General features: G+C 48.9%; 2 protein-coding genes across 3 annotated transcripts; one reads left to right on the top strand and one right to left on the bottom strand.

Moving 5' to 3' along the window:
• Positions 1–1,620: 1,620 nt before the first annotated feature.
• TMEM79 (transmembrane protein 79) lies at positions 1,621–7,355 on the top strand. Its single transcript, XM_059933879.1, has 4 exons — positions 1,621–1,726; positions 2,518–3,319; positions 3,600–3,813; positions 6,261–7,355. Exons 2-4 carry the CDS (start codon positions 2,560–2,562, stop codon positions 6,472–6,474), a joined length of 1,188 nt encoding a protein of 395 aa, XP_059789862.1. The 5' UTR covers positions 1,621–1,726; positions 2,518–2,559; the 3' UTR covers positions 6,475–7,355.
• A 255-nt stretch (positions 7,356–7,610) lies between these two features.
• GLMP (glycosylated lysosomal membrane protein) lies at positions 7,611–10,591 on the bottom strand. Of its 2 annotated transcripts, XM_059933857.1 has the most exons (6): positions 10,474–10,591; positions 9,705–9,962; positions 9,301–9,501; positions 8,958–9,176; positions 8,228–8,484; positions 7,611–8,113 (listed from the first exon to the last, which is right to left on the bottom strand). In XM_059933857.1, exons 1-6 carry the CDS (start codon positions 10,549–10,551, stop codon positions 7,948–7,950), a joined length of 1,179 nt encoding a protein of 392 aa, XP_059789840.1. In that variant the 5' UTR covers positions 10,552–10,591; the 3' UTR covers positions 7,611–7,947. The 2 variants fall into 2 exon arrangements, with proteins under 2 accessions (XP_059789840.1, XP_059789847.1); XM_059933864.1 differs by lacking the exon at positions 9,301–9,501.
• Positions 10,592–15,905: the final 5,314 nt, after the last annotated feature.

Genomic DNA, 15,905 nt, shown 5'->3' on the forward strand with positions numbered 1-15,905 from the left:
GCCAGAACTAACTCTGGGCAGCATGGCCTCTTCCTGGCTTCTGCAAGCCCTTGCGAAAAACTTTATTGACAAAGCTGCCAGAGAACGGGGAAGCCGAGGCTAAGCTGGATCAGGGCAGATGGACTCACAGCTAGGAGCTTGACTTTGCTTTGTCTGACGGTGGTCATTTGGTCCATCCTTCTGCCCGCACCCCCCACCCCCGCCCCATTTGAGCCGAGCCTCTTTCAGATTACTAGTTAGGGTGATTCCAATTCTCCCTTTCCCCCTATTATTTAAACAAACAAAAAACGTGTATGTGAAAATTTTCTTGGAAAGAGTCAAGCATAGCATAAGAGCAAGGCCATCCAATACAGGACTCTTGTACAGGCACCTCGGCCCTTCAGCTCCCGCACTCCAACCCAAAGATTTCCACTTGCATGTTCATCTCTCACCAGTCCAGCAAACATTTATTGAACACCTGCTGTCTTCCAGTCACAATGCTGGGTTCTGGAGACACAGAGATGAGCAATCCAGACACTGTCCCTGCCCTCACAAAGCTCAAATAACTTCAGGGGAAAAGATCCACAGGACTGAGAAGGTACACCCTTAAGCGGTTCTGCCCCCGGAAAGATCACCTTGGATTCCAATTGCTTTCTTAAACCTTAAACCTAACCTAAAAGGCAAGGTGTTCAGGGGACCTGTGTACCGCTGTAATGGGAACATAAATTCCTTTTCCAGCCACCGACCTTCTTTCTGTACCTGAAACAACCTGTCTTTCCCACTTGTTGGCCTTTCACTTGCTGTTTCTCTGCCTGGAACACTCGTTCTCCTGATTTCCCATCAGGTCTCAGCTCAAATATCATTTTGGCAAAGAGGTTTGCCCTACTGAAATTGTCATATTGGTTTAGTTGCTAGGCTTCTTTATTATCTGTTATCCCAAAAGAACAAGCTCTTTAAGCGCAGAGACTTTTTTTTTTTTTTTTTTTGGCTGCGTGGGGTCTTTGTTGCTGCACGTGGGCTTTCTGGCTTTATCTAGTTGCGGCGAGCGGGGCCACTCTTCCAGGGGCTACTCTTCGTTGTGGTGCGCGGGCTTCTTATTGCGGTGGCTTCTCTTGTTGCGGAGCACAGGCTCTAGGCGCGCAGGCTCTAGAGCACAGGCTCAGTAGTTGTGGCACACAGGCTTAGTCGCTCCGTAGCATCTGGACTCTTCCCCGACCAGAGATAGAACCCGTGCACGCTGCATTGGCAGACGGACTCTTAACCACTGCGCCACCAGGGAAGTCCCAAGCACAGACACTTTGTCTGTCATCTTGTTCTTTCCTGTGTCTGTGCCTAGCTAATAATAGGTGCTCAATAAATATTGAATGAATAAGTGTAGAAATTCAACCTCTTTTGGGTATCCCAATCTACTCCAAGCACCCTCTCATGCCCAAACTTCTTCCTCCTTTGCTTTCCTGTGCTGGGGGTTCCTATGCATCCCATGTTGCTAGGACACACACTTACCCTTATGATCAGCTGCACCCCCACTTTCAGAAAGGACGAAAGTCCTCCTTTAATGCTTTTTCTGTCGGCAGATTCAGCAGGGCGGGGCCTGCCCCTTTAAACTGGGCCCCACCTGCTCTGGTCAGACTGGTTTGGAGACACAGGTAAAGGGAGGGAGACTGAGAGGAATACTTGCAGAGCCAGCAGGGAGCTGGGCAGCTCCTTCCCGGACGCTGGGGACCCTCCACCTCTCTCCAGATGGAAAGTAAGTGGGTGTCATGGGTCCAAACACTAAGGGTTAGGAGATCCTTGAGGAGGTGGAGAGAGGGGAATCAGCCCCAACCAGAAGCAGTGAGATGGAGGGCAGCAGGGAGGGAAGAAAGACCAGAGAGGAGGCATGGGAAACAGCCTTGATTAGACTTAGAAGTCAGAATGAACAGACCCAGGCCCTCCGGAGACGTTGTGGGTGGGTTACTGAGAAGTTTGGAAACTGACCAGGTATCCAGATTGGAGACAAAAGAACAGGATGCACCGCTATTGCCAGCTCCTTGGGACAGATCTCTTGGCAAATCATTGGTATCAGTTGCCAGGAGAATTCCAGTTGGGGATCTGCAGGGGAATAGGAGGTGTGGAAGTGAAGGGGCAGCTTCTCTGTCCACAGAAGATCCTTAGCGGGAATAAAATCCTTGGCAAAATTCTAGACCTCTCCTTTTCCTCCCATTCCTGCATTAGGGTGGCCATGACCCCAAGGGTTTTGGTGGAGGGGGTAGAAGGTGTGGGTGGCGGCTGGCTGAGGCCACAGCTGCCAGCGCCTGTGCCCCCTGACTCACCCTCTCCTGCTGATTAGCATTTGATGTCGAAAGGGTGCCTCCATTTCGGCTCTCACTTCCCTCCTGCCTCCCTCTGTTTCAACACCTTCCTCCGGACCATGTTCTCCCTAAGGTCCCAGAAAGGACTAAAGCCCACGAGGCCAGCTGTCCTGGAGACTTCCAGTTCTGTCAACCCCTCCTGAGGGCCAGAGGACGGCAGCTTCTGACAGAACTTTACTCCCTCCAGGGTGACATGACCTGCGGTAGACCCCAGAAGTGAAGCCCCAGGATGACAGAACCCGAGACCCTGGCCCTGCTGGAAGTGAAGGGGCCCGAGGCCCTGGAGAAGAGCCCACCCCAGGCTTTGGTCCCCAATGGCCGGAAGCTGGAAGGGGAAGATGGGGTTGAGTCCCCTGGAGCTGAGTCCTCCAGAGCGGGATCTTCAGCTGGGTCTCCCACAGCCGGAGAGGGGACGGAGGATGGTCTAGACAGCACAGTAAGTGAGGCTGCCACCTTGCCCTGGGGGACTGGCCCCCAGCCCAGTGCCCCGTTCTCAGATCCCCCTGGCTGGAGGAACATTGAGCCTGAGCCCCTTGAGTCAGAGCCACCCACCAAGCTAGAGGAGTTGCCCGAAGATGACGCCAGCCTGCTGCCCGAGAAGGTGGCCCGGGCCTTCGTGCCCATCGACCTACAGTGCATTGAGCGGCGGCCCCAGGAAGACCTCATTGTGTGCTGTGAGGCCAGTGAGGGTGAGCACCGCCAGACACTCCTGCCCACCCGGGCCACCCACCCTGAGCCCCCGGAGCGCAAGTGGGCCGAGGCAGTGGTGAGGCCGGCTGGGTACTCCTGTGGGTGCTGCAGGGGATGTGGAGGCCATGAGGGGCTGTGGGCCATGGCCTCGGTGGGAGCCGCCCTCATCCTCTTCCCCTGCCTGCTCTATGGGGCATATGCCTTCCTGCCCTTCGATGCCCCGCGCCTGCCGACCATGAGTTCCCGCCTCATCTACACGCTGCGCTGCGGGGTCTTTGCCACCTTCCCCATTGTACTGGGTGAGCCTGGGCCCTGCAAGAAGGGAGGGGGCATGTGGGAGCTGGGCTGGAGGGCAGGGCCTCCCTGGCTTGGGGAGCAGGAGAGTTTCCCTTCACTAGACCTGGACCCTCAGGGCCTCCCACACCCTGTCACCCCTGTGTGCCCATCTCCTCCCAGGACCACCTCAGCCCCACCCACGGTGCAGAGCCCATGCCCATGAGCTCTCTGCTACGAACCCTGCCCCCAGCTTCCTGCCTGCCGCTCCTCTCCTGACCCTATGTGTCCTCCAACCCCACCCAGGGATCCTGGTGTACGGGCTGAGCCTGTTGTGCTTTTCTGCCCTGCGACCCTTTGGGGAGCCACGGCGGGAGGTGGAGATCCACCGGCGATATGTGGCCCAGTCGGTCCAGCTCTTCATCCTCTACTTCTTCAACCTGGCCGTGCTTTCCACCTACCTGCCCCAAGATACCCTCAAACTGCTGCCTCTGCTCACTGGTCTCTTTGCCATCTCCCGGTGAGTTGGGGCCAGGGGTGGGGCATAGGGAGGTGCTGGTGCTCAAGAGACCCAGGCATCTGAATGTCTGGAGAGCCAGGGAGCTTTCTGGACTCTGCATCAGCCCGAATGTGCACCCCAGAAAGTTGAGTCACTTTCTTGCTTGCACTTTACCTCACCTGGTAGCAGGTGATCAGCTCGTATGTCTTTCATAAGATACATGTATCAACCTAGAACTGGAAGGGCTTTCAGGTGTCACCTAGACCAACCTCCCACCCATCGCAGCCACTCCTCTGTGGCACTCTGGTCAGGTGGCCATTGGCTGAACATTGGTTGAACAGCCCCTGTGACCAAGTGCTTAGTTCTTTATAAGGCAGTCTTGTTTCATTTTTCAAAAGTCCTAATTATTAGAAAGTCCTTTTTTATATTGTGCTAAAAACTGCTGCCCTGACTCTGACCTCTGTAGTTGCCTAGACAAATTCAGATCTTTGACAACAGCTCTCAATTCCCCCACTCCAACACTCTGCTTCCCCAGTGTTTACTTTGCTAAATGGCCCTGGTCCCTTCACTATCCTGTGTCCTTCCCTCGAGGCAGGAAATTCTCCTGCTTGTCAAATGGGAGGGATGGGGGCTGGTCAAGGGTATTGTCCTGTTCATACAAGCCAAGGCCACATAGGTCTCATGGCAGCCTCATTACTCTGCTTTCATTTAGAATTTGTAGGCACCTGAAATCCTTAGGGGTGTTTTCATGTGAACTACTGTTAACCCAGAAGGCACCTTTGAATTTCTGAAGCCAAATGCAGGCCTTTCCATTTTTTCCCCTAATACATTTCCTTTTGTTATTTTCCATATAGCATTCCAGGTAGCTTTAACTGCTAAAGCATTCTTCTTATTTAGCTTAAATCTGTCTTCCTGTCACTTCTGACTGTAGTCTAGTGGTCATTTGTCCCACCAGCCTCCTGACCATCATGCAGCCCTGCAAGTTCTCCCAGTAGATGTTTCCCAAGATAAATATGTTCCTGCTCATGTAACTCAACCTCCCATCTCCCTCTCGGGGAATGCTGGTCTCAGACAGAAGTTGGTTTAAGCACCAAGAATCATCAGGGAGCTAAAGGACCAGCAATTGTCTGGTCCATCTTACCCATTTTACAGAGAGAAAGTGACTACAGATTGGGGGAGAAGAGTCGCATAGGTCAGTCAGCAGCAGAGGCACGACTAGAACCCAGGTCCCTTCCTTCTCTCATCCAGGGTCCTTCTTCTCTACCATGGGCAAGTTACTTAAGTATTTTGTGCCTCAGTTTCATCATCTGTAAAATGGAGTTATTGTGAAGATTAAGTTAGTTAATTCATATAGAGTGCTTGCAACAGTCTAGTACTTGGTAAGTGTTCACTAAATGTGAACTTTTATATTATTATTAAGCTATGCTGCCTCCTGGTGCAGTAGAGAATCAGCAGTTACTCTTTCCTCCATTTCCCAGGTAAAAAAATAGAGCCATCACAATTTTGTAATAAGTGATCCTTCATATATTAAGGGGAAGCTGCTGCCCTCCCGCCACTGAGGAGTGTGTATTTTGAATGGATCTTCCAAGAGGGGAAATTTGGTTGTGCCTAGTCCATCCCTCTGGGCTTCAAGCTCTCTTGAAGCTGGTTTCCTTACTCTCTTCTTTCCCTCAGCCCCTCTAAAATGGCAGGAGACGGGGTGATGAACAGGCATGGGTTCAAACCATGGTTTTACTATTTCCCCAATGTGTGACTTTGGACCAGTCTTACTTAACCCTTTTGGAATCTTAGTTTCTTCATCTGCAAAAGGGGAAGTAAATACAATGGAATGTACTGCAGCTGTGAAATAATGAAGCTGTTTATATACTAATATAACACAATCTCCAAGATACATTAAATGAGGGGAAAAAAATCAATGTGCAGAACAATCTCTATATTTAGTATGCTACCAAACTTCCAAAAAAAAAGGGAAAAGGAAAACATAAATCTTTTCGCTCTTATGTACAGAAAACATCACGATGTACAAGAAACCATAATATTAGATGTCTGGGGTGGGAGTGGAACAGAGGGGAGAAGGTGAAGGACGAGAATAGGGTGTCTGGGAATCAGTAAAGGAACACATTTTACTATACTCACTGGTACCTTTGAATTTTGAACCATGTAAATGTATACTGCCTACTCAAAATTTTTTAATTAAAATTTGAAAAGTAAACAAAGAGGGAGGTGAATAATATACACACTTCATAGAGATGTGGGGGTCTAAATTAAATTAAACAGTGCCCCTAAAATAATTGGTACCATGCCTGGCACATGGTAAGTACATAAACACTGGCTGTCTTTAGAGGTATCAGTTGTGCTGACCAACACCCATCTGCTGCCTTCACTTTGTATTCTCCCCATCATCAGCCTGTTGCCAGTTAGCTCATGTACTCCCCTCAAGGAAAGCCCGATCTTTTCTTGCTTCCCAGGCTGATATACTGGCTGACCTTTGCCGTGGGCCGCTCCTTCCGAGGCTTTGGCTACGGCCTGACATTCCTGCCCCTGCTGTCCATGCTGGTGTGGAACCTCTACTATATGTTCGTGGTGGAGCCCGAACGCATGCTCACTGCCTCCGAGAGCCGCCTGGACTACCCTGACCACGCCCGCTCCGCCTCAGACCACAGGCCTCGCTCCTGGGGCTAAGCCGCCCCACCCCTTTGCTCCCAGCCCTGGTACCTGGGTGGGATGAACCCACCTACTGCCCCGACAGGGGTACCATCCAATCAGAGCCTGGACTGTCCCCTGCTCTCCGAGTTGGGGCACTCCCCTTCACCTTTGGAGCCTGGAACAATTAGGCGGGAGGGACTCAGACATTCTTTCAGGGAAAGAGGTGGACAGCCATGTTCCTTAAGGATGCTGAGGGCACAGGACCGGGAGCAGAGGCATGGTTCCTTCCTGAGCAGCCTCCCACCACTGCCACTAGGGGCCACAATGGCTGGACTCTGCTCCACTGCCCAGCCTCCTGTGAGGCAGCCAGCAGAGCCACAGCCAAAACTCTGACCATTTCTGTGCTGGGTGTCTAAGCAGAGGGCCTCAAAGAGACTAGAAACCTTGCCCATGCCTAAAGGTAATGGCTGGGCATCAGATCAAATAGGATGTTCACGTTTGGTGAAAACCTTCCTGGGGACCTGGGTTCAGGACCCTCCATGACTGGCCATATGGGCTCTTGAGCCTCAGTCAAGTCAATTACAGCTGTCCCAATCCAGTGTGGCTGCCTCCTCCCTTCCAACCCTTTAGGTCCCTGTAACCTTGCACCTCCACACTGCCCAGAAGTCATACCTCTCTCATGGGAAGAGGAGCAGACAGGGAAACCTGCCTCCCAAGAGGCATGTGTGTGTGTGTGAGTGTGTGGGCGTGTGTGTGTGTGTGTGTGTGGGCGTGTGTGTGTGTGAGTGTGTGGGCGTGTGTGTGTGTGTGTGCACGCGTGCACCCATACCTGTGGTGGCTGGGAGTGGTTGGAAGACATAGTGGTTGATGTTAACCCCATATGAATGTGTGTGTAACAATAAACAACTACCACTGTCTTCCTTGGCTCTTCCTTCGTGTGTGCGCCCTCGTCTCAGGTGTCCCTTCCTTGTTGGATTCAGACTGCACCAGAGACCTCCCAGCTCCGCATGCTGAAGAGTGGCTGGCAGGAGCCTGGTCCCATGGCAAGGGAGAGAACTGGGCCTGGGGAAGAAATGGTGCTGCAAACAAGAAATTGCCTTCCATGCCCACCTCCAGCCCTCTCATTCCCTGGAACCAGACCCAGCAACACTCACACACTGAGAGACAAGCCCTGGGGAAAAACTTAGTCTATTTCATGCCCTCCAGGGTAGCAGACAAGTCAGAAGGCCTCTCATTTAGGCCTGTGAGTCCCATTCAAGGGAAATGGGGGGTGGAGGGGCGGGGAGGCAACGCCGAGGGGACCCTCCCTCTAGCAATCACTCTGTCCCTGGTGCCTCCTCAAAGTTTGAAGGAAGCCCCACCTGGGTCCGCAGGAAGTTGAGGCTGGTCTCTGAGGTTCTGCAGAAAAGCAAGATGGGAAAAGGGAGCAGCTGGCTGGTAATACTGACCCTCAAACCTGCAGACCAGCAAGGCAGGTCCAGTAATGTCCTTCCCTCTAGAGAGCAGGCCTCAATTTATAGGCTGGTATTCTGAGTACCACTTGCGGCCCAGCAGCAGAAACACGCCTCCTGCCAGCAGCATGAGCGCTGGAGCACCCAGGGCCACTGCCACGATGCCTAGGACTAGCGAGGACAAGGCATCTACTGGAGGGGTGCCCACACCCAGGAGCATGGACCTAGAGCAAGCACAGTGAGAAAGAAAGGTGAGCAGGCTTAGGAGGGAAGGCCGAGAGGCCCAACCCTCCTCCACTTCGACCTCCCAAACCCCTGGCCCAGGCCCTGACTCTCACCAGCTGAGGTAGTGTTGGTCCCAGTAGCCAGGGCCTGTGGAAGCCCCAAATGTCAGATTGAAGGCACAGAAGTTGTTCTGGGACCCAAAGAAGGCTCGGACAATGGGTGACTGGGGGAGAAGGTATGCCAAGGTGGGGTAAAGAGGGGAAGCTTGGCAGGGCATGGCTGATTCCCGGCCCCCCTGCTTCTGGGAGAAAGCCACTGGTCGCCACTGCATGAAGCCTGATGGGAGGGAGCCCCATAGCAGCTGGTCCAACTGGGGAGAAAGGCAAACAGGCAGGATGAGGAGGACCAGTGGTGCCCAACTTTTCTGTTCCCCCACCCTTTCCCAGCCTCTGTCTGTCACGAGTTGTCCTGAATCCTAGGCCTGGTTCTAGAACTAACAGGCTGTTTGCATCAATCTCTCCTCTGTAGAAAGGGGAGCTGGACTGGATGGCACTGGGTCCTTTTCCAGCCTCAACACTCAGCAAGCTTGCACTCAGCTCCCTCCTTTGGGCCCCCGGGCCCTTGCAAATCCCATCTGTCAGAGCACTAGTCACACTGCACCGCCTTCCCTCTGGCTTCTCCACTGAGAGCAGAGACTGGGCTAAATTCATTAGCACAGTGCCCAGCACTTAAAGGAGCTGAATAAAGTGTTGCTAAATGGTAAATGGTTGAATGGATTCTCTGAGGTCCTAATGGGGTCCCCCTTCACCCCACACCCATCTGCTTCTCTGCTGGAAGCCTGACCTGGAAGACAGCAGGTGCATATTCATCATCGATGGAGCGCTGCTCGTGCACTGAGGGGCAGTCAGGGCCATGGCCCAATGTGGCTACCTCCAGCCCAAACAAGGAGCGGTTTCCCCGGGGAGAGACCCCAACCAGGTCCACCTCTAGCTGGCAGGTGTCCGCTGTGTGCAGGAGGCGAGGGGGTTGGGCTGGTCGGCCAGATCTGGAGAAGGCCTGAACCTAGGATGGAAGAGGCATGGGAGGTGTGGGAAGCAGGTGGATGCCTGTGTGTGAAGGCGACCCCCATCATTAACTCCCACCCTCGTAAACCAGCCTTTTGAGTTCTGATTCCCCATACCCTTACCCTGAAGGCCAGGCTGCCATTGGCAAAAGCCCCAGTGGGGTCGTGAATGGGGTGGCCTCGAAATGTGGCGCGCAGGCTGGCAGGATCCAATGAGTCAGTGATGTTGTCCCAGGAGAAATCAGCCAAGGAGTATGGGGGATATGATTTTCCTGGAGGCTTGGCAGCCGCATCGGATGTGTTGGTGCTGTCAAACTCAAACAGCTGGCGGGTGGGGGTGGGGAGGGACTAGGCTTGCCTGAGTCCAGCTTTCTCCTGAATCACCACTACCCCCCGTTCACTGGCCCCACCCCAGGCTCTCATACCTGACTCTACTTCACCTACCCCCAGTCTTCAGTTTCTCCCTCTAACTCGAATGAACCCTCTCCTCTGCACTCTTCCCCTTGGTTCTCCCCCAACCTCCTTACCCTGGTAAAGACGAGGGCAGAAGAAAATTGGATGCTCTCCTTGGGGAGCACCATGAGGCCCCCGTCAGGCTCAGAGGAAATCAGGAGGCTCCAGTTGACACTCAGGGTGCTGTTGGGGGTGTTGGTGGCCACCAGCAGCACGGCTGGAGGTCCCAGGCTGCTCCACACATAGTGCAGGGTGGAAGTGGCACCCACTGCCTGGATATGAAGCAGGTTCTGGGAAGGGTCCAGCCAGTCAGAGATGACCTTCAGAGACACCTGGAACATGGAGCAGTGGAGGGTCAAGCGAACAGGATCAGGAAGAGACACAGGGCAAAGAAGTTTGGGGATAAGGAGAGGGACCTTGGAAAATGATGGGGAAAGGGTGGGACCTTGGGGGCCTAGGCAAGAGGAATGCTTGTGGGAGCTAACAGAACCTTGTTGTAAGGGGCAGAGGTGGGGTGGAGGAGAGGTGGGTAGAGCCAGAACTGCCTTGACCCTGGTGGAGAGATCAGGGCACAGGGCTGAGAGGAAGAAAAAAATCCAACACTTGCTTGGACCTGGCTCACTCAGGGCTAAGTCAAGGTCCAGGTTTCACCGGAACACAGGAAGCCCTCACATCCACCCTACTCCCCAATCCTGTCCCGTGACCCACGGCTGCTCCGACCCCCAGTTTGAAAAACTCTTTTGTCAATGCAAGCATGCTCCACCCCCACCAATTGTTTGCCCTAGATTCCAACCACCCTTCAAGGTAGCATATCCTGAAACACCTATTGCTCTAGCCCCTCACCTGGCGGGTCTCCTCCCCCAGAAGGCCAAACGGAGCTGCTGTCAGAAGTAGACTCAGGAGGAGCACGAGACTCCTCATAGCTTCTCAGGCAGTCCCGACTTCAGAGGGCGGAAGAGACGCTGAAATCATGTGACTCACAGATTCAGCTGATCTCTTTAAAGGGCGGGACCATCACAGCAGTTCTTAAAGAGACCGCCTCCCTTAACCCAGATTTGTGAGTGAGAATAGAATCAGAAAGGTTAGGAGTTCGTCATCCCCAGCTGACCTGGCAAGCAAGTCATCCCAGGCTAGATCTGCAGACATACTCCCAACCTCTCCTACCCAACTGGTCCCGCTAAAGTTACCTATAAGCAGGCATGATGTCTGGATTCAACATCCAAATATAATCTATAGAATGACTCTGTGGCAGGGAAGGCACAGAGAAGAATTTGAAGGAATTCGATGGGAGAGATAGCACACCTCAGAGGGTTCTTTTTGTCAATTTTTAATATTTATTGAGCCCCCAGCTATGCAGGTTCTTGTCCTGGAAGAGCACACAATTTTATTGTGGAGAAAAGAAACCTCAGAAAACAGGACATGAAAGTGATACATAACTGTCATAGGAGGGAGTTCATGTCTGGCTGAATGAATGCACTTTTTATTTTTCTTGTTTTTTTTCTTTAATTTTTAAATTTTATTTATTTTTTGGCTGTGTTGGGTCTTTGTTGCTGCGCGCGGTCTTTCTCTAGTTGCGGCAAGTGGGGGCTAATCTTCGTTGCGGTGCACGGGCTTCTCACTGCTGTGGCTTCTCTTGTTGTGGAGCACGGGCTCTAGGCGCATGGGCTTCATTGCGACGCGTGGGCCCTAGAGCGCACAGGCTTCAGTAGTTGCAGCACGTGGGCTCAGTAGTTGTGGCACACAGGCTTAGTTGTTCTGCGGCATGTGGGATCTTCCCGGACCAGGGATCGAACCCGTGTCCCCTGTATTGGCAGGCGGATTCTTAACCACTGCGCCACCTGGGAAGTCCTTTCTTGTTTTGTTTTGCTTTTTTGTTTGTTTGTTTGTTTTGCTTAATCCTAAAATCATTTTGGCTAATAAAAAATGCATACAGTACAATATTCATAAGGTACCAAAGGGTACCATCCCTATTCCCCAGCAACCTGGGTCCTTCCTTGAGACAACCACTATTATCAGTTTCTCATGTGTCCTTCATAAAATATTCTATGCATGCTCAAGTGTATGTTTTGTTTTGTTTTCTTGGCCATGTCATGTGGCATGTGGGATCTTAGTTCCCCAACCAGGGATTGAACCCATGTCCCCTGCAGTGGAAGTGCGGTCTTAACCACTGGACTGCCAGGGAAGTCCCTCAAGTGTGTGTGTGTGTGTGTGTGTGTGTGTGCACACTTGATAATACATATATACATATACATATATATACACATATACATATGTATAATAAGATACAATGGAATCCACTGTTCTGCAGTTTGTTTTTTCACTTATATATTGAGCAATGTTCTGTATCAATGCACTTGGAATTGTCTCATTCTCCAGTCTCTCATTGCAGGGGGGACGTTCCATGGGTATATTTAGCCACAACCTTGATAGTGTCCAACATTTTGCCACGGCAAACAACACTGAAAGGAATATCCCTGTATGAAAAGCATTTCATACATATTTGTAACCAAATCTATAGGATAAATACCCAGGAGTAGAATTGCCCAGTCAAGTTGCCCTCTATGAGGTTCATCAATTGACACTCACACCATGTTTGAGAGCCCACTTCCCCCACACCCTGGCAAGTGCTTACCAAACTTAACTTGCATTTCCCTATGAATAAGGTTAAACATCTCTTCATGTTTTATTAGTCATTTATTTTTTGCTTCTCTGGAGCTATTTATACCCTTTGCCTATTTTTCTGAGGCCCTATCTTCTTAATGGTCAAGTTCTAAAAGTTCAAGGAAATCAACTCTTGTACTGTTGCAAACATCATCCTCCCTCTCCCATTTGTTCTTTTTCTGCCATGCAAATATTCTATGTAGTTACATTTATTATTTTTCCCCACTCTGATAAGTATTTATTTATTTATTTACTTACTTACTTACATCCACACTGTGCAACTTGCAGGATCTTAGTTCCCTGACCAGGGATGGAACCCGCATCCTTGGTAGTGAAAGCGCAGAGTCCTAACCACTGGATCGCCAGGGAATTCCCCTGGTAAGTATATTTTTAAATCTCGTGTCTTCTTCTAGTACTCTTATATTTAAATCTTTCAGTTGCCTGGAATTAATTTTGCTGTAATAAATGAAGAAAGGATCCAATTTCATTTTTTCCCCCAAATGGCTACTCTAGGATAAACTCAAGTTTCCTTAAAAACTTTCATTTTTCTGGCCTTACTACCCAAAGCAATCTACAGATTTAATGCAATCCCTATCAAATTACCCATGACATTTTCCACAGAACTAGAACAAATAATCCTAAAATGTATATGGAACCATAAAAGACCCAGAATTGCCAAAGCAATCCTTAGGAAAAAGAACAAAGGAGCAGGCATAGCCCTCCCAGACTTCAGACAATACTACAAAGCTACAGTAATCAAAACAGTGTGGTATTGGACTTCCCTGGCAGTCCAGTGGTTAAGACTCCATGCTTCCACTGCAGGGGGCGGGGGTTCAGTCCCTGGTTGGGGAACTAAGATCCCACAAGCTGTGCAGTATGGCCAAAAAATTAAAAAAAAAAAAAAAGAAAACAGCATGGTATTGGCACAAAAACAGATATATGGATCAATGGAACAGAATAGAGAGCCCAGAAATAAACCCACACACCTATAGATAATTAATCTTTGACAAAGGAGGCAAGAACATACAATGGGGAAAACACAGTATCTTCAGCAAGTGGTACTGGAAAAGTTAGATAGCCACGTGTAAATCAATGAAGTTAGAACACACCCTCACACCATACTCAAAAAAAACCTCAAAATGGCTTAAGACTTAAATATAAGTCATGACACCATAAATAAAACTCCTAGAAGAGAACATAGGCAAAACATTCTCTGACATAAATTGTACCAATGTTTTCTTAGGTCAGTCTCCCAAGGCAATAGAAATAAAAGCAAAAATAAACAAATGGGACCTAATCAAACTTACAAGCTTCTGTACAAAGGAAACCATAAACAAAACGAAAAGACAACCTATGTACTGGGGGAAAATATCTGCAAATGATGCAACCAACAAGGGATTAATTTCTAAAATATACAAACAGCTCATACAAGTCCATAACAAAAAAAACAAACCAATTGAAAAATGGGCAGAAGACCTAAATAGACATTTCTCCAAAGAAGACATACAGATGGCCAATAGGCAGATGAAAAGATGCTCATCATCACTAATTATTAAAGAAATGCAAATCAAAACTACAGTAAATCAACCAAACTGCAATAAAAATTAACTATACATAAAGAAAAACCTACAATGAGGTACCACCTCACACCAGTCAGAATGGCCATCATTAAAAAGTTTACAAGGGCACTTTCCTGGTGGTCCAGTGATTAAGACTCCGTGCTTCCACTGCAGGCAGCACAGGTTCGATCCCTGGTTGGGGAACTAAGATCCTGCATATCGCAGTGAGGCTAGAAAAAAGAAAAAGGAAAAAAGAAAAAAAGTCTACAAATAATAAATGTTGGAGAGGGGGTGGAGAAAAGAGAACCCTCTTACACTGTTGGTGGGAATAGAAATTGGTGCAGCCACTATGGGAAACAGTATGGAGGTTCCTCAAAAAACTAAAAATAGAGTTGCCATGTGATCCAGCAATCCCACTACTGGACATATACCCAAACAAAACTATAATTTAAAAAGATACATGCACCCCCTATAGCAGCACTATTTACAATTGCCAAGACATGGAAACAACCTAAATGAAGAATATTACCCATAAAAAAGAATGAAATAGTGCCACTTGCAGCAACATGGATGGACCTAGAGATTACCATACTAAGCGAAGTAAGTCAGAAAAAGACAAGTACCATATGATATCACTTACATGTGGAATCTAAAATACAACACAGGACTTCCCTGGCAGTCCAGTGGTTAAAAATCTGTGCTTCCACTGCAGGGGGCACGGGTTCGATCCCTGGTCAGGGAAATAAGATCCCGCATGCTGTGCGGTGTGGCCAAAAAAGAAAGAAAAAAAAAACACAAATGAACATATCTACGGAACAGAAACAGACTCACAGACATAGAGAACAGACTTGTGGTTGTTAGTAAGGGGTGGGGGTCGGGGAGGGAAGGATTGGGAGTTTGGGATTAGCATATGCATACTATTACATACAGAATGGGTAAACAAGGTCCTACTGTATATAGCACAAGGAACTACATTCATTATCCTGTGATAAACCAGAATGGAAAAGAATACGAAAAAGATATGTCACTTTGCTGTACAACAGAAGCAGCCACATAGCACAGGCAGATCAGCTTGGTGCTTTGTGACCGCCTAGAGGGGTGGGACAGGGAGGGTGGGAGGGAGACGCAAAGGGAGGAGATATGGGGATATATGTATATGTATAGCTGATTCACTTTGTTATAAAGCAGAAACTAACACACCATTGTAAAGCAATTATATTTCAATAAAGACGTTAAAAAAAAAAACATTTACAGAGAAGTTATAATGCCATGAGAAAATGCCTCTGACCCTAATGCTAAGTGAAACTAACAGATGAAAAAAATGTTCTATATGTGTTGAGCTTTTTCTGTTCCTATTTTTTGTTCCTTTTTTCTTTTTCAATAAATAAAGTTGCACAGAAATAAGACTGGAAGTAAAGATAACAAAATATTAACAGTGGTTGGATTCAGATAGAGGGGCTTTGGATTCTTTAGAAAATCATTTCTATTTTTCTGTATTTAATAAATATTCCTTTGGAACTTTAAAAAAATTGTAAATCAACTATACTTCAATAAAACTTAAAAAAACAACTTTCACTTTTCCTGAGGAAAAAAGTACTTGTACCCTCTGAGGTTATCAACTCTGGACTTGACAAGCAAGGATATAAGCAAGAGTCTTGGCTGAGTTCAAAGGGTTTCAGTAAATAGGAATTCAAGTCTCCCCACCACCCCCAATACACCACTTTAGGGGCGGGTGTGTGGAATAGGACTTAGTTGAATCCAGGAATTTGACAGGGAAGAACCATGACAAAGTCAAGGTGGCAGCAAAGTTGTGTTCATGGAATCACTTAGAGTTCATGCAGGCAACAAAGTGGCTTGGGTAGCCTTTAATCACTGTTAAATTTAGGCTTTGAACAGCACAAAGGGGCTTTGAAAGTTAGACTGAAGAGTACAGATTGATCCAACATGCCAGAAGGAATTTTCATAGGTTCAGGAGACATTGTAAGTCTTAAAGAAGAAAGAGGCACTGATGACAGCAGGGAAGACTACTATGTACAATTATCCAAGTGCTTAACC

Source organism: Balaenoptera ricei, chromosome 1 (assembly GCF_028023285.1).
Source record: "Balaenoptera ricei isolate mBalRic1 chromosome 1, mBalRic1.hap2, whole genome shotgun sequence".
NCBI classification, from domain to species: Eukaryota; Metazoa; Chordata; class Mammalia; order Artiodactyla; family Balaenopteridae; genus Balaenoptera; species Balaenoptera ricei.